This window comes from Mesocricetus auratus, unplaced genomic scaffold (genome assembly GCF_017639785.1).
Source record: "Mesocricetus auratus isolate SY011 unplaced genomic scaffold, BCM_Maur_2.0 Super-Scaffold_100015, whole genome shotgun sequence".
In the NCBI taxonomy this organism is placed as follows: Eukaryota; Metazoa; Chordata; class Mammalia; order Rodentia; family Cricetidae; genus Mesocricetus; species Mesocricetus auratus.
Window position 1 is genome coordinate 64,421,145 of NW_024429198.1, and position 25,444 is coordinate 64,446,588.

Genomic DNA, 25,444 nt, shown 5'->3' on the forward strand with positions numbered 1-25,444 from the left:
CTGTGCCCTGTGCCAGAAAACCAGCATCTGCCTCGGTTCAGATGAGCCCAGCGTCTGGGTTATCAGATGAGACGCTTGCCACTCAACATCGGCTGAATTGAGCCGCTCTGAGGCTTGGCCGGACTAATCTACCCACCTTAAAAAAGATAAAGAACATACATTCTCACTGTATCCCGAATACTGTCTGCTTTTTGCTAAAAGATTTTTCAGAGCTAAAGGAGGAAAGCTGTGATTGAATCTAGGTCTGTAGTAATATTTCTGTTCAGTCTTCGGGAGAAAATCAGCTTTGAGTGAAGGATATGGTGACAAACATACATGTTAAGGAAAGGATGTCTTTCTTTTTTATGCTAGTGACTTTCTTTAAGGATCTGTACATCTTTCCCCACAGAAGAATGCTTGTGTTTTTTTTCCTCCTGAAGCCAAATTAATGATTTAATTTCATTTTTCTCCTGTATGTGGAACCTTCCTTGTAGAACAATTCTACACAAATGAGTCTAAATCCCCCATATGCCATCATTTGCCTTAAAGAAGTGATAATTAAACACTTATGGTTCTTCGTTAAAAAATGTGGCATCCTTGTCATTTGTTACTATGATCAGAGTGTTCATATTTACACCAAAGAGCTTCCTTCTGTATCACACAGGTCCCTGAGCATTGCTTATTTGGTGCAAATTGTACATAATCACGTCTGCGGCTTCGTAACCTCCACTAACCTGAGAGTCCTGGGCTTCCAAAGTCTCTTTGCTCTTTATCTCCTCTCCCTCTCCCCCTGCCTTCAGTTTCTGTGGCTGCAGGGCCTATGCCGAGAGTTCTGCCCATCTCAGAAGGAGCCAGCAATATACATGTGTCTCTTTCTTAAAGGGCAGGCTGCAACATATTTTGAAAGTGATTCTTGTTGTTTCTTAATAATATAACAAGAGTCAGTGTTGGGCGCCTTTAGTACCTGATTATTTTTAATTTGGGTCTTTGAGGTTTAAAGATCAGAGAAGGGCAGAAGGCAGAGCTTAAACAGTTAGTCAAGGCATCTTTAGCCATGAGAGGGGATTATTTTCAGACCGGATGGAGTATATCAGGGTTGTTAGATTGACTCAGTTTTCTCTTTCCCAAATGTTTAAGTTTTCACATAAGTATATGATTTAGTAAGTTAATTAGTAAAATGGTAATTTAATACTAGGTTTAAAACAATAGTCTAAATGCCACAAAAATCATCATGTCCATTATAAGTCAAACTAGAATTGTATAAGAAGTCAGTGTAATTATTTATTATTGATTTATTATAATGAGGCTTTTAAAAAATAATTGCTTGGATTTATTGTTAAAGAGTCACCCGGTTTTATTAGAGTTATATAAAAGGTGCTGGTTTCATGATGTAACTTAGATAGTGTCTATTAAACCAGACCAAACTCTGAAAGAATAATGTTTAATATTTACCAGTCTTAAGCACACATGTAAGCCTCCTCCTCATATTGGCAATAAATTATAGTTTGAGTAAATACCACATTATCTTACAAGAGAACTTTGCTGTTTCTTTTAAGCAGGAAGCCGGTTGTGGTCCATGGGATGGAGAACAATAATCAAACAGGTTTTCATCCCTATCTATTTTTGTTTAGTAGCTTCTTTCAGAACTGTTTTCAGTAGAAAAAAAAACATATGGAGACCCTAGTGTAAATGTTTACATACAATAGTATATAATTACATACATGAAATGTTTTATATTGAAGTAAGCATTTAGACTTTCCAACAAGAGTGCAAATTAATATGAGCATTGCTTCATTTAACACTTAAAATATGTTTTCATTAAAAAATTAAAAATACTTCAACACTTCAAAAACTCAAGTCTCCACTTGGTTTGGAAAATTAGGCTTAATGTCACCATTGGTAAAAATTAGATATGTATTTAGCCCCTACTATGTAAAATAGGTTACTTATCTGATGTGATTTTTGATGATTAGATATTATACTTCACATTCTTTGTATGGCAGCTGCTGACACTTGCACTGTCCATAACCATTAATGATGATGAAAGGTCCTTCATGGGTGGGTTCGTACTCATTATACGGTCCTTGGTCTGACATGTTTGACATGTGGAGTCGAGTTTGGGATCGGAGCTGCCTGTGGTTCTGAATCATTGAGCACTGCCTAATTCTTCTTAAAGTGGGAGGGCAGCACTTCCTGGAAATGAACACTATAAAAATAATAAAAAAGAAGGAAAACAATAAAGCCATTGTTCCTGTAATTACTCGCTGAGTGAAGATGGCATTGTCTGGTTCAGGAAAGTGCTCCTCTGTAGTAACTGCTATGCCTGCAGTAGTTGGAGTTTCTTTGTCTCCTACATGGTAACTTGATGAGCTGATTCTTTTTGTATATTCAGTGGTTGGTTCTCTGTAAGTTGTAGCCATGGCAGTGACAGTGGTTGATAAATTCCAGCAGAGCTGGAACCCGTGGACTGCATCTAGAATGTCCTCTCCTTGGGTGTGGTCAGGGCTATGGCATAGGATGGAATGCTCCCACCGACCTTGGAAACTGCCCAGCCAAGACGCCAGAGCACACACTCGGGGGCTGCATTCCCACAGATTGCCAGAGAGGCCAACGGTTGTGAGGGACCTCAGGGAGCTTAATATTTTGGAATCAAGACTGCTTAACTTGTTGTTATCCATGAGGAGTATTTTAAGATTAGGCATGGTTTCAAACACTGACAAGTCAATGGCTTTGATTTCATTTCCAGTCAGGTCTAGCTTTTCTAAAGTGCTCCAGGTCCACTCCATCCCACACGTCAAGTTGCTGATCTTGTTCCACTGTAAGAAGAGTGTGTGCAGACTGCTTAGCCGGAGGAAATGAGCAAAATTAATCTTTGTCAGCTGGTTGTGCTCCAGGTGAAGCTCTCTCAGTTTGATTAATCCTGCAAATCCATTGCGAGCCAGACTTCGCAAACGGTTTGTGCTCAGATCCAGAAACTCTAGACTACGACAGTCCCAGAACAGGCGCACTGGGATAGTCCGCAGGGAGTTGGACCGCAAGTGCAAGGTCTGCAGCTTCCGGAGGCCATACAAGAGCTCAGGGTGCAGAGACGACAGCTGGTTAAAAGACAGGTCCAAATTTTGCAGGTTAATCAGCTGGGTAAAAGTTGTGTTTGGCAAGTAAAATATTTTGTTGGAGCTTAAGATTAACTCCTTAAGTTTATATAGTCCTTGGAAAGCGTCTTCTTTTACTGTTGAAATTTGATTATGATCTAAATGGAGCCAGGTGAGTTGACTGAAGCTGGCAAATTGATCTCTTTCCAGCGCTGTGATGTGATTGTGCCTCAGGGACAGGCCCAGAGAACCCTTGTCTGTGGCGTTTGGCACCGAATGGAAGCCCTGAGAGTCGCAGTAGAACAGCAGCTTCTCACAGCGGCATTTGGGTGGACACGCCATGCCCAGGGCAGGCAGCATTTTTAAAACCACACTCATTGCATATATTGCTGCCAGCATAGGGGCCCCTAATGGCCACTTGAAATGTAAGCCTGCAGAATGTAATTTAAGGAAAACAAGAAGATAGGATATGTTTCAGCAGAACACAGGGGCTGTTGAAAACAACAACAATGTAACATCATAACGAAAGATTTCATTGCATGTTAACACTTTTCATTTACTGCAGAAAAATTAACCTTGTATACTCGAACACAAAACTTAAACCAAATACGAAAGAGATTAAAACATGTCCCTTTTCTTAGGGTTATATGCCTTTATATAAATCTTATAAAATCCCGAAACAAGTGATTTGCATCATAAAATGGAAATTCACTGGCTTGTTTTATTACGCGTGATTCCTCTTTGATTGTACAGGAAATGCATAGAAATGCACAGACTTACCCATTCTTCTGAGCACATTGGAGGCTGCATTCAGTCGAGGTTGTCAGACTCAACGCAGTGAGTCTGTAAAAGGCTCTAGCATGCAGGAGCCTTTGACCGGTTTCCTGTTGTCTGTGTCCCAGGGTTTCCAAGCACAATTCAAATCTGCCAGGGTGAATTGGTTTTTCCTTAGGATATTCCTCTGGATAGCATCGTTTTCATTTTCTGTGGTGCTCTGATCCCTACATCAGCTTTGATTATAAGTTAATCATCTCCTCCTCCTGATCACTGCCGACCGTCAGCTTCAGGCTTTCCTTACCGCAGCTGTCGGTCCCCTCCGTCTTAACTTGTTGATGGCAGATGGGCGGCTTGTTGCAGAGAAGAGCTTCTCGAGCAGCATGGGTGCATTTACTGAAAAGCTTTTCCGAGAAACTGCACAAGAATGGATTTGCTTATGTGCTGCGACCACACAGAACTGTATATAGGCTGACGTCACCGGGTGACGTGTCTTTTGTTTGGGTTTTCCAGAAGCTTTACTGTTAAAAAAGCACTGTGCTTTGTAACAGTGTCAGGGTCGTTACAGGACCCTGTTTACAATAAATTGAGAAAGAAGAACTCCGACTTAAGAATTTGGTATTCCTTCAGTGTAGGAAGCAACAATGAGGTTGTAATACATGCTGCATTCAAGAAGACCCAGCTGAACAGTGAGTTGGACTAGCAGAGTGATGATTTTTCATGCGTGTGAGAGCTAGTGTCAGACTGCCGATTCTGCATAGAGATCATCTAAATGGGCACGATTGATTTATGAAGTGCTGATTTAATGCCAGCCTATGCAAGGTACGCCTCTGCTCTGGTAGTTTGGAAAGCTACTCAATTGCCTTGTTATCATGCTTGGTAAGAAGCAAGTATGACTGTGTCGGTAAACTAAGTAGGCTTAGTTTCTTTGCCATTAAGAATTTAACAGTATAAAGAAGAACAAAGAGGGTAGCTGCTAAAAGAAACCATTTTGGCTCCCCCCCCATTCAGAATTCCAAGGGAACTCTAAATAATCCTTTTCTGCTTATTATATAACAATGTTTTATTACCACACTGACTGAAAAACAGTGCTAAGTCGATCTTTGGGTGTCCTACCAGAAGAGAGGGGCAGATCGACACAGTCATTTATTCACGTGACCCAGATGTTAGCAGGGGAACAGACAATTTTGGACAAGTATTGTAGTGTGGCTGAATTCTCACATGGTGTTAGGGATTTCTACTTCAGCATCTCACCTATTTCTTAACTGAATGCTGCAGTTGCTGCTGAGATTGGGGTGTTGTGACACCAGAATAATGTTTGCACACTACCTCTCCCTGCACACTTAGGAGCTGACTGTGAGTCTCATCACAGCTCTTTTTAATTCCTCTCATGAATATGAAAGGGCATTGATATTGGAATAGGATTTTGTTTTGGTTGTTTTTGCTTGACAACTCTAGCCTCTCCCTGTTAGATAACTTTTCAGACAAGAATGTTTATGGTTAGTGTTATATAAATGCATAAGATGTGTCTAGCATGAGTCAGGGATATATTTGCTGGCCAGACTGAGGGACTGACTGCTTTGTACATTCTTTGTCTTGCTGATCTGGCTGCATGAACTGATTATTCCCCATAACATTACCACTTACCCTTAGTTTTGTTTCGTACCCGAGAGCAGAAACCTCAAAAAGTGTTGATGATGTCTATGAAATAAGCACGTCACTGGTCTGTGGGCTTCTGAGGACTTCATTCCACTGGTGAATTCTAAGAAGTCATTATCTAAAGAGATAGCGTTATGTATTGGAGTAGGGCTACTCTGGTAATGACTCTAAGTCTCCTACCTGTGTAAAGGTTTTGTGGAAACTCTAGGAAAGCAAGTAAGTATTTTTCAGCTTTTCTAAAAGCGACCCCAAGAAGGGTTTAGAAGTGTCAAAGTTTTGTTGAAGGCAGCAAATGCCTAGGCAGCATGAGATTGAGAAGACAGCGGCAATACCTTGAGGGTTAATAAAGTCATGCTCCACCCGACACCAGTGAGGGGAAGTGTGCAGACCGTGTCAGACGGTGGCGTGCGCTACAGCTCCACTGGCCTCGGCGAAGCTCCCTTCTCAGGGATGAGTGCGGCTTCACAAGCACCGTACCGTGGTGCTGACTCTTCCATTGGCCTCGAGTCCGTCTGTAATACCTCTCTGATCTCTGGAGTGTCTTAACCTTGGTCTTGTATAGACGGGACCATGAAGTGTTGTTGATTTCTCCGTAGATACATTTTAATCAGATCCTACTGAGTCTGTGAGCCTAGGTTTCAGAAACACTGCTCACTGAGTTTGGCTATCAAGTCGCAAGGATCATTGTTAGTTGAAAGGAAGCACTTAGGACATTGTCAGTGTCTTACTGAAGTCAGCCACATTCTGATGAAAACAGCCTTTTTAATGCAGAAGCTGTGTTGTTCTCACAAGGAACGGCCTTAGTTGTTTGGGTAGAAAAAGCATGTGAGTGAGTTGGATTAGATCAACCATGCTTAGGAATGAGTTGTATGTAATAAAAACTGAGATGGAAAAGTGTAATAAACTCTTAGAACACTTAGTCCCTTTCTGATTTTTAATCTGTTAATGTATTAGCTAATTGAAACTATTCAGATTATATTACTCCCTATTGATGAACTTAGTGAACTGAAACTTTTCAAATTACTTTGTCTTCTCTGCTGTTCTCCCAACAGAGGGAGGGCAGTTGCTCAGGCATGCAATAGAGTCATGCATTTTTTAAAGTAAGAGACTTCATTTGCCTCAGCCTCCCAAATAGCTGGTGTTACAGGGTCCTGCCACCCCTCGGAAGGGGCGGGCATTCCTGCTTTTTGCATTAGATTGATTGAGGAACAACACAGCCTTTTCCAACTCAGCAGTTATTTTTTTCACTTGCCCACTTTCTGGGTTTGAAAGCTAAGACTGTTGTCCAAAACACAGTGTATTTACCTTAAAAGTGGTGGTGGGGGGAGGAAGGGAGGCTGCAGGTGGTGGTTGTTCACACCTTTAATCCCAGCACGTGGGAGGCAGAGGCAGGAGGATCTCTGTGAGTTTGGAGCCCGCCTGGTCTACAGAGCGAGATCCAGGACAAGTCTACACAGAGAAACATTGTCATTAACACTCCCCTCCCCCACACCTCATTGATGGATTCATTCATATTTCCTCTCTCTATCTGGATACTGTTTTCTTTAAGTTTTTGGTTTTTTTTTTTTTTTTAATTTTATGTGTACCAGTGTTCTGCCTACATGTGGATGTGTGAACCCAAGCATGCTTGGTTCCTGAAAAGATCAGAAGAGGTGTTGAATTCCCCTGGGACTGGAGTTACAGAGAGCTGGTTATCCCCTACCATGTGCATGCTTGGGGCCAAATTCAGGTCCTCTGCAAGGGCAGCAAGGAGACTAGTGAGCCACCCCTCCAGGTCCCCTTTGTTCTTTCTGAACCAGACTTTTCCTTCCTGGCATTTTAGAGTAGCTTTATTCTGCATATAGACCTTTTGACTTAAAAGTGGCAGCACCACTCCTGGAAGATGTGTTTATGTACATGCCACTTCTGACTTCCTTAGAGGAGACAGAAATTAACCCAACACTCCTCTATAAAATAGGTTTAAGGAAATTCACCAAGTGGCGGTTATAGTTACTTGCATTATTCCATGTGAGAGTTTATTTTTAACAAATACATGGGTGATAAGAGAGCTCCTTTCCTACTTGGAGTGACATACAGATATGTAAGTGAAACTTCCTATTCTTTTATGGTAGGCAGGGATACCTGTCTTAGGGTTTCTATTGCTGTAAAGGGAAGTCCCTTGTCCTGTGGGAGCACTGTGGAAGGACAGGGAACTTGGGACTTAAGAGTTGAGGTTGGCCAGTGGAAGCTTCCAGAAAGAGGCGACCGTTTTTCCAAAGGAAAGATAGGAGTCAGAATGTGGTAGGTGAGAGAACATGTCAGATTTGAAGAGCCAGAGCTCACATGAATAGATCATAGCATGGAGCATGGCTGGGCGATCTTATTTGTCAAAGTAATGAAAATGGCATACTCCTCCAGGGATTGCATAGAATAAGATGAAAGCTTCTGTCAGAAAAGCCTTAAGAAGATCACTACAGATTTTTCAACTTGGAACATTTCCCCCTTGTCAACAGAGGGATGTTTTGTAGTTGAGTAGATTTTTATAGGTTTGTTTTGAAATTTAGAGGCTAAACTGTGCCCTGAAGTACCACCAATAATGTCAAAGCCTTTGTGGAGTCAATGTCTGCTGGGTGGTGGTGGTGGTCTATGCCATTAAATCCAGCACTAAGGAGGCAGAGGCAGGTTGATCTCTGAGTTTGAGACCAGCCTGGTCTACAGAATGAGTTCCAGAACAGTCAGGGCTACACAGAGAAACCCTGTCTTGAAAGACTAGGTGGAGGTGTTGAGAAGTATGTAACCTTTCCCTCTGTATGGCTCTGAGTACTACTCTGATGTGTTATTTTGTCATCAGGAACACCTATCATAGCACTCCATGATACTGGATATTGTTTAATTAGGCATTGCCATGAATTACTGTTGTTGTTGCTGTTATTCTGAGGTTTTGTTGCCCTTGGGTGGCCTGAAACTCACTGTGTGGATCAGGCTGGTTTGGAATTCACGGAGATCCTCCTGCCTTCCGAGTACTGAGATTAAAAGCATGTGCCACCACGCCTAGCCTGCTCTGAATTATTTTAGATTCTAAGTCCTCTGTGAAAGGGGTTATGTTGGTCCTGCCCATTTTAAGTATATGGAGCAGGCCTGGGACTTTGTCTAAATAAATAGTAGTTTGTTACATAGGAGGAAGGTACAGCAGCTTCTCTGTTTGGCCAGATGAGAATTCCTACTTCCTACTGAGAACTGTACTTAGAGACTGACCCAGCTAGTAACCAACCTTTCCTTTCTTCAGCTCAGCTGATATTGCTTGCTGAAGGGCGGCTTTACCCTGAAGCCTGAGATATGCCTCACAGTTTTCTCGGGAAGCCCTTTGCCACTGCTAAACAGAAATACCCAGGGGTCTCCATGCAGTGGAGCACAGTTTCCCAGTTAGGTAGAGCTCAGGATTGCTTACTTTAGCTTGTGTGTTCTGGTAATAGATAACACAAGTTCAGCATCCTAAATCTGAAAACTTTAAATTCTCCAGTCCTAAAGTTTGTTTTTTTTTTAATAGTCTATACAAAATAAGGGAGTGTCATGTGTGCCCCTTGGTTGCTTTTCTTAATGTTTATGTTACTTTATTTTATAGAGAAGTCATAGCAACTTTAGTTTTAAAAGAAGAAATTCAGTTTTATAAAGCAGAAAGTAACTGTTTGAGTTTTTGGTTTATGTGTCTAAGTGGTTTCCCTGCATATCTGTGCACGTACCATGTGTGCCATTGAGGTTAGAAGAGAATGTCTATGAGCCAGTTTGTGGATTCTAGGCACTAACCTGGTTCTGTGCAAGAGCAGCAAGTGCTCTTCTCTAATTCCTAAATCTCTTTTGCATTCAGGAAGCTAATTTATCAATCTTAGTGTTCAGCTTGTGAGTGCTGTAGATGTATGATACCCCAATTACATTTTAGAGGATAGCCGGAACCCTAAACTTGTTCTTTGTACTGAAAAGCAACTGACGGAAAGCCAACCAAAAAACATGCTGACTTAAGTGCTCTGTCCAGCACTTTCTAGTAAGGGTCAGTAACTGCGTCTGAGCTAACTGGCCCTTTTTTGTTTGTTTGTTTTATTTTATTTATTTTTATTTTTTTTGAGACAGGGCTTGTGTGTGTGTGTGTGTGTGTGTGGCAGGGTGTGTGTGTGGCAGGGTGTGTGTGCGTGTGTGTGTGTGTGGCAGGGTGTGTGTGAGTGTGTGTGGCAGGGTGTGTGTGTGAGTATGTGTGCGTGCGTGCGCGTGTGTGTGTGCACGTGTGCGTGTGAGTGTGTGTGAGTGTGTGCGTGTGTGTGTGCGCGCGTGCGTGCGTGCGTGTGCGTGTGTGTCTGTGTGTGTCTGTGTGCGTGTGTGTATGTGCGTGTGCGTGTGTGTGTGTGTGTGTGTGGCCCTGCCTGTCTCCCATGTACTGGGGTCATATGTGTGTGCCACCATTGCCTGCCCTGACAAACCCTTCTTGACTGAGACACAACCTTTTGTTCCCACAGCAACAAAAAGACAAATTGATTTTTAGGTCAGTTTAGCAAAGGCAGAATTAAAGGATTCGTGATGTATGGTGGCATTGTGTCTTAAAGTGGATATTTCTGTGCCTGTGTAATTCCCTCAATCGTTAGTTCATGGATGTGATTTTTTAAATCATCATTTTATGTGCATGGGTGTTTTGCCTACATGTTTGTCCTTTTACTTCATGAGTACTTGGTGCCTTTGGAGAGCAGAAGGCGACATGGAACTGGAGTTACATACAGATAGTTGTGAGACACTCTGTTGAGCTATCTCTCCAAACCTGCATCTTACTTTTTGGAGCTTGGGAAATGGCTCAGGTAAATCGTTTGCTATGGACGCACAAGGACCTTGACCTCAGTTTGATTCCCAGAGTTGATGTAAAAAGTCAGGTGTGATAGTAGAGATGGAGACAGGAAAATGCCCAAAGCTTGCTGAGCTAAATCTAGCAGCCTCGCTGAGTCAGTGATGAGTGTCAGAGAGCCTGTCCCCAAACCTGGAGATGCTCAGCGGTTAAGAGCACTTACTGCTCTGGTGGAGGATCCAGGTTGGTGTCCAGCTCCCACGTGGCGGTTAGCCATCTGTAACTACAGTTCTAGGTCTGACGCCCTCTTGTGGGCTCTGTGGGTAGGAGGCACACATGCTGCACAGATGCACATTCAGACAAAACACCTTACACTTAAAAGTAGAAAAAAAATTAAAAATGTGAAGTCTGTTTTACTGTTGGTTCTTTTTAAAAATTTATTTCGGTGTTGCTTTACCACTAAGTATTTATAGACCTTCACTAATGTTTCCTGAAGTATACTCACGTGAGCATCTGTTTACTCAGGCTGGGCGTAAAGAAAGAAGCGACGCGCTCAATTCAGCAATAGATAAAATGACCAAGAAGACCAGGGACTTGCGCAGACAGGTAAGCTTTAAACAAGTGCTGCTTTTACTTCCTAAGTTCTCAGTTTTAGTTTTGATTAAAATTCTAATAAATATAGGCTTATATTTTTAATTAAGGGAAAGTCTTCAGAAAAGTGACTCTCTTCTGTTGCTGAGAAGCTTATTAATGTCTAAAAAAAATCTCAGAGGGATGTTGACTATTATGTTCCCTCTTGGTGGACTGAATAAATTAGGATGTATGGGCCGGGAAATGAAGGTGAGGTGACGTGGGGCCTGTGAACACAACCTCAGGCAGTCTTGTTGTGTTGACTTCCACACACTGGAGTCCAGTGACTCACGTGTCCACCTACTCTGTTTCTGTATTATCAGTTTGTTCCCACTGGTGGAAATGGCTTTTTATCTCAAGCACAATAATGTTGAAGACACTGCATTTTCCGTGTTAGTAAATTTAAAGATCTGTTCCTTCAAATGATAAACAACTCCATTAACATTTTGACATTAAATTTTGTGTTAGCATTTTTAGAAGAAGTTAGAGTCGACTTTACAAATATGTAGTGTAATGCATTAAGATTTAAGTTATGGTGAGAATTCGGACAGTTTCAGAAATTAGAGACATTTTATTGCTCATACTACATAGTAAACATAACTAAAAATTGATGCGCCTTTGGTGAACGGCACGTCAGCAATGATTCTTAGAAAGATAGGATTTAAAGTTTACCGTGCATAGTCCTGTAGTGTAGATAGACCAGAGAGGGCTCTTTTCCTTTTTTCATTTAATTTTAACTAATTAGGCTAATTACATGTATTCCAAAGCTATGTGCCAGTTCAATCCAGAACAGTGCTGATCCTATTTAGTTTTGTAAGTTCCAAGGAAAGAAAAGAAGGCACGGCCTCGAAAACTGGGACTCTGTTGCTATAGTGCCGAGTGCAGTGTAGACCATGGTCTACAGTTCTTTCTTTCTTGCAGGTTGTATCAATGCGTTGCTTACATGGGGGCTTAGTTGTTTAAGCTCTGCCTGTCTTTCATAGGCTTTTATTAGATATATCACAGTTTAACTTCTTAGTAGAAATGAAATCAAATTTATACAATTTAATTACTAGCTTCGCAAAGCTGTCATGGACCATGTATCAGATTCTTTCCTGGAGACCAACGTCCCTCTTTTAGTACTGATTGAAGCTGCAAAGAATGGAAATGAGAAGGAAGTTAAGGAGTATGCCCAGGTTTTTCGTGAGCACGCCAACAAATTGATTGAGGTAAGTGTATTAGTGGTCTGGTTAACAGAGGCAACTTGTGAGTCATCAGTTTTACATGATTGAATTAACGGTAAGTTTTCAAGGGCTCACTGAAAATACAATATTTATAAACAGTCTTTCAGTTATCACGGGGTCTCTATTATAACTACTGTTTTTCATGTTCCGAGGACCAAAAGAATGATAGATATGCTAGGTGTTCTGCCTTATGACCAAGGCAGACTTGGCTCGGTCCTGTTTTAAGAGTAAGCAGGCTCCAAGATCAACTAAATTAGACATGCTTTTACACTAGGAATGTGTGTGGGAATGGCTGGTTTGCAAAATAATAATTAGAAAAGGTGAATTGCCACTTAATTTAAGATAAGTTTTCTTCATTTGTTAAATGAATTTATATTGATTATTAGTATAGTTTAGAAATAAGATACACACAAAACGTAACTCTAGTACAGAAACTAATAATTGATAAGTATTCCATAGACCCATTGGTAGGTGGTCATTATTTAAAAGCAGAATGTAAAATGTGGTTTATAGTGACACAGCCTAAGTTAACACCATAAAAATACTCCAAGGACCTGGGTCTCACTGGAGCACGCCTTTAATCCCAGCACTGGGAGGCAGAGGCAGACAGATCTCTGAGTTGGTCTACACAGAGTTCCAGGACAGACAGGGCTACACAGAGAAAGAAACCCTGTCACTCCAAGGAAAATATCAGTAGTTACATTTAAACTCCTTACTAATTTTACACCCTGTTTTTCTGAACAGAATTATGTGCAGAATGCATAGGTCAGTCCGTTATTCAACTTAATAATTCTGACATTTGGAACTAAAATTGGAGAGTTTCATTTGTATCTCCATTATGAGTGATTTCTAAGGGGACAGAAATCGTGTTCGGGGAGAACAGCCTCTTAAAAGTAGCTTCCTTATTGAGAAGTTCGTTTGGGTGGTAGGTGTTATGGCCGGGAGCGTCAGTGTCTGAAGAGGGGGCAGCCCTTGTCTGTGCCCACAGAGAGGCCTGCGTTATGACAGGTGTGCCCTCCTCAGGCTCTCCCGCCAGCGAAACACAGTCGGTGTTTGACAAGCACCTATGGCACTGTGTACCCTCCACAGTCTTCGTGTGGGACCCAAGAGCTTCTCCCAGCTGACTTACTGTAGTGAAGCTCACTGCGCTTGCTGCCCAGGGCCAACCATTGGAAAACATAAACGGGCTGGGCACACTTGGGGCAGGGGCAGGCGGATCTCTGTGAGTTCAAGGCCAGCCTGGTCTACAGAGCGAGTTCCAGGACACCTAGCGGTACACAGTATGACCCTGCCTTGAAACAACAAAACGAAGCTGCTGGGAGACAAGGAAAATAGGGATCAGCCACTCGCTGGATGTGAGAGCTTTTGGGAATTTTTTTCCAGGCTTAAACATTTCATTTCGCTCTGAACGTGGTCTTTGGAGGTTAGAGGGAGAAGCTCCTCATCCCAGCTCAGTTCTAGCCCCTCCCACTCTTTTCCCTCCGCGTGACCTCTGCCTTCTACTCTTACCTGTGAATTAAATGACACAGGGTTTTCATTACTGGAGGCATAACCCAGGCTATGTAGTGCCATTCTGCAAACAGCTATGGTTATATTTATGGTAATTGAGGCAGTAAGATATATAATTACTGTGTCCATGAAAAGGAAATTAAATTTTAAGGTATTAGAAGCCTCAAATTCCTGACTCAAGGCAGAACTTTTTTTTCCATGACAAGACTTCTCCTCCCCTGCAACCTTTGTATTATAATAACACACCTTGAACTAATCAGAGACTTTTTTTTTAAAGCAAAGGTACAATGCTTCGGTGTTTTATTAATCCCCTGATTTCATGTCTTTTCATTAGTTGCCTTATAGCTGAAGTAAATGTCTACAGGCCAACTTTAATGTGAGGGCCTACTTTTCCTTGTTGGTTCAGCAGAGATAAGAATAGTGTATAAAATATATACACCATGTGGTATAAGCATATAACTGGAAAGGAAAAGATCAGGTTTTACAGCCACTAAGAATATTTACGGGTATGCTTGGAAGGAGTGATCTTTCTGAAACACCGCAACAGATTTCTGACATTGACTGCCAGGGATTAGTGTGAACCTACAGGGTAAAGTCATAAGCCCCCAAAAGATCCACAGTTCAAATGCCAGCCTAGGGCTCCAAGATATTAGCACCCTGACCAGCTTGCCTCAAATGCTAGGCATTTTCATAACCTATTTCTAGTTTGATAATTTGCTAGAATGACACATACATTTATTTGAAAGGCAAAACTTTTAGTCAGGGCTAGCCAAATTAAGAGAGACATAGGTTGGGGGCTGGAGAGATGGCTCAGAGGTTAAGAGCACTGACTGCTCTTCCAGAGGTCCTGAGTTCAATTCCCAACAACCACATGGTGGCTCACAAACATCCATAATGAGATCTGGTGCCCTCTTCTGGCGTGCAGGGATACATGCAGGCAGAATGTTGTATTCATAATAAATAAATAATTCTAAGAGAGAGAGAGAGGCAGACAGAGACAGACAGACAGACATAGGTTGGAGCTTGGGGAAATTTTTTGTCCCCATACAGATGGGATGGGGGCACCCTGCCCTCCTGTGACATTGGTAGACTTACCGACCTAAGAGCTCCCATGAGTCTCTATGAACTTTGTTCCAGTTTCCTTATACATGCCTGATTGATGGCCTCACTCTTCCCCAGGTCACGCTGGCCTGAGAGGTTCCAATTATTTAATCAGATGGTTGATTCCCTGTCCCAGGCCATCTCAGTAGTGTGAACCATCAGGTCTGGTGTGGGTAACTGGGGTTTCTACTCACTTACGTAGATTACAGAAAGTTGAGGAATATTTGGATTCTACGGATCAAAAATCAGACCACATAACTATATAGTACACAGCACTGTGTACTTGAGTGTCCTATGAAGGAAGCCACACCCATGACTTTCAGTTCCTGTCTTGAGTACACACTCTGCCTCGCCGGCTACGTGTAAGGACCACGGAGGAGGTCACAGCTGCTGAGTTTGTTTCTCTCTGGGTCCGTTTTAGGGTCCTCACCTGTTCTCTTTCCATTTCTCTGCCCTGGTACCATTGGCTTTGAGCTTTGTTTTTCTTTGGAGTTTCTCCCTTTACAAGTGGATCAAGTGGAATATTCAGTGTTCACTTCTCATAAGAATCATAGGTTTTTATTCAGCTGTACAAGTCCCTTTCTGTGTAGCTTTTTTTAAAGTATCACATATGCTGAGCGTGTGGGAGACAGAGTCTAGGAACTGAAGGTCGTCCTGTTCTGTGGGGACACATAGTGAAACTGTGTTGTCTCTGCTTCCCCACGCCCGCCCCGTCCTCAGTCTGAAAATCATGTAGGCCTTCTGGGGCTCCTTCAGTCATAGACAGGGTACGACACTTGTGGAGTTTTCCCTCTGACGGTTGGGAGAGAGCAGCTGTCATCTACTCCAAAACCTCCCTGTCTGCCTTCCTGCTGTCCAACATCTGGGAGTTGAGTATGTTCAGTATAAAATACATAGTCTGAAAAAAAAATAGTTCATTGCATTTATTATGTGTTCAAATGATAACCGCTCTTTTTTTTTTTAGATTAAATGTACATCACCTTTTTAGTTTTTTAATGTTGTTACTAAAAGTTTCACCTGTCTCTCTGCTGGACTGTGCTAGATGGTTTCCAGGCTTTGGGGAGCTCTCTTTATCAGAGCTCTTCCCTGAGTGCCCTCCATTCAAGCGAGGCTCTCAGTGAACACCTGCTCCAGGAGCAGCAACCAATGCCTTCATCGCTCCGGAGATTGACTTAGCGCTGTGTCACAGGAGGATTTTGGCCTTGTGAGCAGTGACTCTGCTGAAATTCCCATTTAGCTCACAGTCAGTTAGAGCTCCCGGGTTTTCCCTACGGGGCGACTGCTCCTTGGCCACATCAGGTCCATTTCTGTCAGGGTAGGTGCGGGTGGGCATTTGGCTCTGTCTAGTTTTGACACTCAGTCAGTGTAGACTTAGATCTGGTCTAATCTCTTGTTAGAATTGTTGCTGCTGCTGCTGTTCTTTTCATTATCAACTTTCCAAATGTGTGTCATTTCCTCTGTCTCTTCCATTTTGTATGTGTGTGTTTGTGTATTTTCTCCTTTCATCTAATCTATTTTTAAATGTTGTCGAAGATATAGCATAAGATAGAACTTGCCACTGGAAATCTCCTGATTGAACAAGTCTTATGTATAATTGATGTTTCCGCCAATTAACAATCCTTTTGTTTTTATCTTGCTAAGACATCTAGATAGACAGGTCTACACTGTTCCCCTCATGTCCCTTTCAGTACTGAGCATGAGATAATTATATAAAGGCATAGTCTGTCTTAGCAGTTTCCCTGTGGATGTATGCATCCTGTATTCTACCTAGACCGGGTTCCCTACCATCCTGTCCAGTTTTCCTGTCATTAAAAGCCAGTCTAGAAGATGAGAAACAAATTGCAAGAGTGATAGACAGTAACCGCTTTGCAAAATGCAGCCGGTGATTGGGACATCACCCAACAGTGTTGCCTTAGAGGTGATGGCCCTGCTCCTTTCTGTTGAGCAGCACTGGCATGCTTCACAAGCATTTTGACTTAAGTTTAAAGTTTAAACTCTTCGCTCTGCTTTGACTCTCCATGAATTCTTTCTTGGCTACAGCACATCACACCTATTCCTGAGGTGTGTATCCTTATTTGTTAGGTTTTTAAAGAAATGTGCCCCAGATCTACATGGTGGTGTCTTAGGGTTTCTGTTGCTGTGATAAAAACACCATGGCCAAGTAACAACTTGGGGAGTTAGCTTACCGTTTTCACCACGGCCCACTGCTGAGGGGAGTCAGGGCCGGAGCCGAGGAGCCCTGCTTCCTGGCGCTAGCCCTGGTGTCGTCTCCCATGGTGGACTTCTCAAATCTGTCATCAGTCAAGAAGATGACACCATAAGGCCAATCTTTGTAGGGCCATCTTCTCAATTAAGGATTCTCCTTCCAAAAAGATTAACGTTTGCCAAGTTAACATGAAACTAATCAGCACAACAGACAAAGTGCTTGCCTCTGCCTTGCAAGTCTGACTGACTGAGTTCCGTGTCTAGAGACCACACTGGAAGGTGAGGACCAGCTCCTTAAAGCTGTCCTCTGGTCATCAAGTAGACAGGTATCTTTATGCTGAAGCGGCTGTTGTGTGATTACTGAATTGTAGAGTCCAGGGCACTAGTCAGGGCATGCCTACGCTTGTCTTTGCCAGTGTTCTTAGACACAACCTCCCTGCCATCCAACTTTGCTTGTTAAAAAAGTACAAGTTTCTGGAAGCATATAGATAATTGCCTGGTGGCTTGGGAGTGAAAGTGTCACTTTAGATGAGGTATATTTGTAGGAAACTAGTGTTTTAAATAGAACTTTTGTAATTTCAGTTTTAAAATCTGGGGTTGAGATTTTGAAGCACAAAAAAGAAAACAGTATATTAGAGAGATTCAAACCTAATTATATTATTCCGTTGTTTGTTGTTATATACAAAATAGATACCATGGTGGGTTGGTTGGATGATTGCTAAGGCAAATGATACCATAACGTGAGGTAACTTGGTTACCTCACTTCTGTTATGACCATTGCACGTGCTACAGTGCACACAGCACACCATTTTTAACAATTGGTAAGTAGATTATAGACCTGCAGGCATGGTTGTTCTGGCCTTTCATCCCAGTACTTGGAGGCAGAGGCAGGCAGATCTCTGTTTCAGGCTGGCTCAGCCTACATAGTAAGTTCCAGGCCAGCCAAATTTTCTCATTGGGAAATGGAACTAATGATACCCCATGTTTAGTGAGGCAGCATTGCTAGATTTGTCAGTAAATTAAGCAATTAGGTAGACTAGAAATAGGAAATAGTATCATTTAAGTAAATTCACTATTATAAATTCTGTTGTGTATTTGTTACTAGTGATGTTTATTTATACTCTGATTCTTCCTAAAATTACATTAGCATGGCTTATTTTGAACAAAAATGTGTATGATAAAGTTCTATGTGGAAAGCTAGGATCAAGTAAAGTCAGGACAAGGCAAGGTCATTTGTTACCCAGCCACCTGTGATGTACCTGCCTTCATATGAAGGGCTCGAGAACACGGGGAGCATTTATTACCATTACTGATTGGTGGGTTCGTTTGTGCCGATAGTTTTCCGTTCTGTTTCTTGGTCCTGCTCATCCATCCCTGCTTCTCTGTTCTTATCTCTTCGTTTTCGGTTGTGTTTTGTGTTTTCTTCTTTTGTTTTGATGCCACCTACTTGTTATTTATTAGTAGACCTGCCTCGGGCTTTCTTGAGGGGGGGTAAATGCTCCTATGTTTCATGTTTGTGTTTTCTTAGTTCAGACTTCAAATTCTGTTGAGATTTCCCCGATACAAACCACGACTATTCTAGGGATTGGACCCAGGACCTCACACTTCCTAGGTAAACATTCTACCACAGAGCCATCCCTCACCCCTAAAACACACACTTTGCTTTTACTTTTTAAAGGTTTGAAAAACAGGGTCTTACTAATTTGTTCAAGCTAGTTTTTAATTTATCTTCCTGCCTAGGTGGGATTAAAGCCTTCGACTTTAGGCCCAGTGATTTGAGACAGGTTCTTTGTAGCCTGGACTGACCTGGAACTCGTGATCCCTTAGCTCCCCTGCTGATGGGGTTACAGAGTATGTATTACTGTGCCTGCCAAGCTAAACACTTCACGGTGATTTTATTATTTAATGGGAATGGTTTTTGCCTGCATGTATGTCTGTGTTCCATGTGCATGCATGCTTGGTGCCTGTGGAGGCCAGAAGAGGGTGTCAGATCCTCTGGAACTAGAATTTCACCATTGTGCGTCACCATGTAGGTGCTGGGACTCAAACTGAGTCTTCTGGAAGAACAGTGCTATTCTTAACTGTTAGGTTGCGCTATCTCCCTGACAGACTAATTTTTTTTTTAAAGTTGTATTGACTGCTGTTCCAAATCTAAAGGTGCAGATTTTCTTGGGTAACTCCCTTTCAAGGTACCCAGGTCTAGCACTAGTATATGAGGCTAGCTTCTCAGAGAACTCTGATGACACTCCAAATGTACGCTTGTACATTTGTCGTCATGAGAAGTGAGCAGTCCTGTTCCTGGAGGGGGTATTGAGGCTTACTCATCCAGAAAAGACTCCGTGACAGGCGTCACTTTCCCTTCCCAGACCTTCTAAAACAAACAGTCCTCTTGTAGATCTTACTGCTCTGACAGCATGTTAGAAACGTTTTAGAATAATGTGTTTAAAACAAAAGATAAATCGTCCGTAGCCTTTGTTTTAAGATTTGTGTCAGGAAACAAATGACTTACAAATTAGACATTTAGCCTTACCCTTCACTATTTTGTATCTGACTTGTAGTCAAGAATATAATCCTTTACTTCTTAATTTTGAAAATATTTGTGAGTTATAAGATTCACAAAGTTGACATGATATAAATTGAAATAAAATTGTTAGTGATTTGAGGATAGAAAGCTTAATCCCAGTTACTGATGGTCTGTCTGTCTGAGAGTCACTTAGAGAGGGAACTTTGTGGTAAGCATCAAGGTTTTTATTTGTTTTCTAGAATGCCCCTCTCTTGGTTAGTTTTTTCTTTGCTTGTATGGTTGCTTGGTTTGGTTTGAAATAGCGTCTTATGGTATAGCCCAGATTGGTCTCAACCCTGTAATTCTTCTGTCTTGGCCTCCTATACACTGCGATTATGGGAATTTACCATGGCGTAAAATAATTTTTAGTCCTAAATCTTAATTTTTAAAAACATGTTCTAATAATTTGCAGTGAGTTTAAACAAATCATTTATAGATTGTGATCTTGTAGAGAAATATGTCTGCTCAGGTTAAGTTGATGACAGTAGGTAGAATTGTAAGCTTCTAGGATCTACAATGTTATTCTTGATGTAATTTTTAAAGGTTCTGGGACTATCAGAGGTCACTTTCTAATTTTTATTTTGAAATTGCATGTTACTTCTGTTTTTCCTTGTTATTAATAGGTATAGTAGGATTTTGGTAGTCTTAACTATAATAAATTTTTCTCTGTGAAATCAGGGCTATCGCTATCCCTTGTTTCCTCTGACATTAACTTTGATGCTCCCCTGCGTATGCCTTTATCATTCATACTCAGTTTATACCTGAGGGGAGGCTGTGTCTCAGCATTGAGTATGTAGTAGGCCTGGCATTGCTAATGAAATTGGCAAGGCATTGTAACTGCCCCAGGGTCATAAGAGCAGCCTTCTTCTTCCTTGTAGTCAGAGTACTCGGAAGCTAAACTGTGACCCAGCCTGTAAAAATCATTCCTGGTTATGTCAGCTGTGCCATGCAGACTGTTGGGAGAGAAGGGAAAGATTTCCATTAAAGTAAACACTGCCAGCCAGACAAGAAAGCCCAGCATCCGTGTCCTCTAAGGACTCAGCTGACGGAGGCTTGTGTCCATGTCTGTGGGTGTCATCATTGTTTGCTCTCCCTTTTATGAGAGGCGTTGGGTCGTCTTTTGTTTGTTTGTTTGTTTTCAAGTGGAGTCTCACCATATAATTCTGGCTGTCCTGGAACTCTCTCTGGCTGGCCTTGAACTCACAGAGATGCACCTGCCTCTACCTCCAAGTGCTGGGATTAAAGGCGTGTGTCAATATGCCCGGTTTCATTGGAGCCATCTTAATATTACCTTTGCAGTGTTTTAAAAATCTCCTTCATCAAATAAAACTTAATTTACATTTCTATGTACAACAGTGAGAACAGCAATTTGGAGTTTTAATTTCTTCCTTTCGAGAATGGTTTCAAAATTTTGATTTGTGGATCCTTCCTTGGTGTTCCTTGCCTTTTCTTACGTGTCCGTACCAGGCAGCCTTTAGACTGCTGAGGCCGATTGGACCTCTTCAAAGCCACCGCTGTTTCTCCCGATACCAGCCTACAATGTCCACTGAAGTCTTAAGTTAAACGTGTACCCGAATAAACTGATAGTCAGTCTGAGAGGTGAAGCTCCCTGGTGCTTCTGCTATCTCTCTGTTCTGGGGAGGCGGGGTTAGGGTAGATGTCAGTCTGTTCCCAGTCAAAGAGACAAATGTGTATAGACGTCTTTACGCTCTTCCTCCTGCAGGTTGCCAACTTGGCCTGCTCGATCTCCAACAATGAAGAAGGTGTGAAGCTCGTCCGAATGTCTGCAAGCCAGCTAGAGGCTCTCTGTCCTCAGGTAAAGTAGAGCCAGCAGTTTACAGCATCTCCAGCATGGGTTTTAGTACAGGGATGTGAATTTATTGTCAGACTTGCTTTTTATCCTCTGCCTGCTCCCTCCGTCCCTCCCTCCCTCCCTCCAGGACTTTCTAATACAGATAACCCACGTAGCTTGGAAAACTTTAAGCATCATTTTCTCTTTGCCTTTCATTTAAAACGCAAAGGAGGGATCATCAAGATGGCTTAGTTCTGCCAAGTCTGATGACCTTGGTTTCATCCCCAGTACCTACATGATGGTTAAGAAAGAACAGACTTCCACAATTCCTCTGTTCTCCACACACGTGTCATTGTGCTGGGTTGAGCATATTGCTATAAAGAACATACAACTAATGCTTTTTTCTATTTTTCACTTATTTAATTTACTCATGTGTGTGTGCACATGTTGCGTGTACTCGTGGTGTGAGGACAGAGGGCAGCTTGTGAGACTTGTATCTCTTCTACTGCTATATGGGTCACAGGTCACCAGGCTTGTCAGCAAGCACCGTTACCTGCTGAGCCCTCTCACTGGCCCCGTTAATGCTTTCTGAGTGTTTGGTGTTACTTGTGGTCTGCAAGGGAGTGCTCCCTGCCACTCCTGAGATTCCTAAGCTCTGAGGTAAGTGTTTTGATGAAAGAGGTTAACTTCTGCCTTCCCGGACAGAGAATGCTCACAGTACAGCCTCGGACTTAAGTTACCCTCTCTGCATGTCCTGCCATACACAAGGGGGGCATGCAGAGGGACTGCGGTAACGCTCCAGCGGTTGCGGGGAGGAGGCTTCTGTGTAAAGTCTACAGCCTTAAAAGCGCCGTGTCACTGTCACTCTGGCTTTCTCACGTGAGAGAGCACTCGAGACTTTTGTGATGGGCCAGATACAAACCCCACCATCTGATGAACATGCCCCCAGCTCTATACACTCATAAGAGTTCCCAGTGACTGACGGCTGTGAAAAAATTTAATCTACTTCCAGGATGACCAAATTATATGAAATAAATTTAGAGTAGATTCTAAAGATGAGACTTTGTCCCCTTGAGTTTGTCATCTTTGGTTCTCTGTTTCATTTTAAAATGCTTGAAAAGCGACAATGCTTCCACATATCTTCAGAAACAGATGGTAACATACGCTGATCACACCTACCGAGAGTATTTATATAAATGATCTTAAAGCGTAGGAAAAAATACCGGGAGAGTCTAGTCGATCCTAATGAGAGTGCTGGAGTGTGTGAGCCTGCGCCTGGCCTGTGTCACAGCGTGAACCACTGCCCAGAGCCTCGTTTCTCTCAGATGGACCTCAAGTCTGAGGTTTTACACATGCAGAGCTGGGCAACTCCCATACTGGCAAATACAAACTGGATAATGTGGGCGATTTATCTCTCAAGCAAATTCTAGGCATCTAGATAAGTAGCAAGAGACCCCCATTGGCATTCCCCTGATGGCTAAGGGTGGTAAGATTGTTTTCATGTATTTACTAACTCTTCATATCCTGTCACATTCACTGATGCTATGAAAAATGGATAATATGAAAATGAGTTTGCAGACAGCAGAAAACAATGGAGGGGGAGTGGGCCGAGAGATGACTGAGCAGTTAAGAGCATGGACTGTACTTGCAAAAGACCCAAGTTTCTCTCTCAGCCCCCACGTTAAGACACTATTGGCAGTTATAAAAGAAAAGTACCTCTAGTCTCTCTAGTTCATGTTCAAAGAGTGCTCCCTTAGCTTAGTTGAGGACATCTGTGAAAGATGAACATGGGTAGCATTGTACTTAATGGCCTGATACTAGGTGGTTTAGTTCATCCTTGCACTTTTGGGGGTGTGGTGGTAACTCAGTAGTTACTAGAAGATGGGGATAAAGACAGAAGAGGAAATGGGGAGTGCTCGCTGATACATTTGAACCTTCCTTTTGAAGTTGAAAAAAATGGTAAAACCGAATGTGGTATCATTGTGACTATAGTGTCATTGAATTTTATGCTTTAAATCGATAAACTGTGTGAATTATAAGTTGTGCACACTGAGGCTGGAATTCAGATCCCTGTAAAAAAAAAAAGGTCTAAAATTTAATGGCAAAATTATAGAATTGTCTTCATAGATTAGGGAAATTAGAGGGAGCATTCATTTGTTTTAGAGTTGTCTATTGTTTGGATTCAAACTTCCTGCTTTGGTGTTAACGTCTGAGGCTAGTTGTTCAGTATTCCTCTTTGTACCAGTTGTGGTGGAGCAATGGTGTTGTTTCCTGCTCTGCTGACCACCCCATCTGATTTAAGTGGCCTGGGGATAGCGTGAGTAACGTGCATTAATGTCTTCTGCAGGTCATCAATGCCGCATTGGCCTTAGCAGCAAAGCCGCAGAGTAAACTGGCCCAAGAGAACATGGATCTTTTTAAAGAGCAATGGGAAAAGCAAGTCCGTGTTCTCACAGACGCTGTTGACGACATCACTTCCATTGACGACTTCCTGGCTGTCTCAGGTAATGAGCTGGTTCCTAGAGTGGCATGTGTCACACCACAGACAAAGCACCTCCAAAGCTAGGCGAGTAAGCTGTCAGTAACATGCTGGTTTCCAGTTTTATGAATTACAGGGGGAGTTGGAACTGGAGCTGTTTTCTTCATGGTGTGACCTCTGTCCACCCTGGAAGAGTCAGTTCCCGGGCTAGCAAATGTTTTCAGTGCCGGTGTAGACTGTGACCTGTGTAGCATATGACCATCCATCCCTCTCGATACTTGACCTTAGACCTATGTCCTGGTGTTGCTGGTTACTTATAACGAGCCTGTGAAACTCGGGAGTTGATTGTAGAGAACCCTCTTTCCCATTTTGGAAAGCTCCTGTCTACCAGAAGTGATCAGAGTTTAACTGACTACTTCCCCCAAGACTGTGTCTGCTTGGTGCACAGAGAGAAAACAGAGAGGAAATATTTAAGTGCCATTTAATTATGAACTTGGAAAAAATAAATCTGAGTAATTCACCTCACAAAACAGTTGATTTCATTATATAAACACAAACTGGTAATGACATAGTAAATTGCATTCATATAGAACATGTCTGTCAAATGCAATTTAGTGTTCATCTCACAGAAATAAATTTCAATCCTATCTCCTTAGGGTTGGGTAACACTACATGCATTCTCTACTTAACAGGGCCTCTGCTCCCCTGGCTGTGTCTTCTCCCTGGCAATGCCGGGCTCCCTGAGGCTAGTGACTGGGGCAGATTTAGTGGCTGGGTTCTTACAGAGCTGAAACTACCTGTCACCCCAGGGAACCCCAGGCAGGAATGTAGGATGTGAGTGGCAATGGGGCTTGAAGAGAAGCAGAACTTAAGTGCATGCACAACAGTCCTCCAGCAGTGACCTATATGAGGGCGACGTTGTGTTCTGCATACCAATGTCTTCCTGTCTTGAGATGGGAGCTTTCTTTTACCTTGGGTGTAGGCTGTCTGGTAACTGCAGGAAGACGGGGTAAGCCATGTTGCTGCAGGACTGCCAAACTGCAGATGCTACCACTTTAAGACAGAAAAATTCATTTGCGAGCACATTGTTACAGGTGCCAAAAATGCAGCAATGGCCTTTTTGGGAAATCTTGGCCTTCTGTTGTTTTTCCCAGTGAAGTATGGAATTATTCTTTTTCATGGGTTTAGGGAAAAACATTCCACCTTCATAGCACATTTTTAAGCAAACAACAAATTTGGAAAACTAAATGCAAAGCACCCTCTGGATAAATACTACATTCCTACAGTTTTTGAAATTCAGTTGGATATTTTACCAGGCTTAGTCTCCAGGAATTTTCATTCTTTTTTTTTTTTACAGTAAAGTAAAATATAATAGAATCAGATGTTCCTCATATAAGTCTTCAAGTCAGACAACAAAAGGAATTCAGTAGCAATATTTAGTGGGATCCAGACAGGATTTCTTTTTTTTTTAATGTTATTTAATATAAAACACAAGACCAGTAGAGAGAAATCAAATTCTTCAGCAGATTCACTTTTATCTGGTTAATGGGTTCGACTTTTATGTAAACCAGAGTGTGAGAGAGGGCTGGCTTACTGCAGAGGAATTGAGCTGGTTTCCACTTAGCAAATGCAGGCAC

The 25,444-nt window shown here is 42.2% G+C and overlaps 2 protein-coding genes across 3 annotated transcripts in view; one reads left to right on the forward strand and one right to left on the reverse strand.

Moving 5' to 3' along the window:
* Positions 1-25,444, forward strand: part of Ctnna1 (catenin alpha 1) — a 115,626-nt gene that overhangs the window by 80,246 nt on the left and 9,936 nt on the right. Inside the window, exons 1-5 of one of the 2 annotated variants that reach the window (XM_040758092.1) lie at positions 4,534-4,667; positions 10,831-10,911; positions 11,991-12,143; positions 21,260-21,352; positions 23,676-23,832. In XM_040758092.1, coding sequence (XP_040614026.1) covers positions 10,879-10,911; positions 11,991-12,143; positions 21,260-21,352; positions 23,676-23,832 — 436 coding nt within the window. In that variant the 5' untranslated portion in view covers positions 4,534-4,667; positions 10,831-10,878. Of the gene's footprint in view, positions 1-4,533; positions 4,668-10,830; positions 10,912-11,990; positions 12,144-21,259; positions 21,353-23,675; positions 23,833-25,444 lie in introns of those variants that run through there. The other variant, XM_005065284.4, reaches the window with a different exon arrangement.
* On the reverse strand, positions 402-4,286 carry Lrrtm2 (leucine rich repeat transmembrane neuronal 2). Its single transcript, XM_005065282.4, has 2 exons — positions 3,852-4,286; positions 402-3,502 (listed from the first exon to the last, which is right to left on the reverse strand). The coding sequence occupies exons 1-2, from the start codon at positions 3,853-3,855 to the stop codon at positions 1,956-1,958; spliced, it is 1,551 nt and encodes a 516-aa protein (XP_005065339.1). The 5' UTR covers positions 3,856-4,286; the 3' UTR covers positions 402-1,955.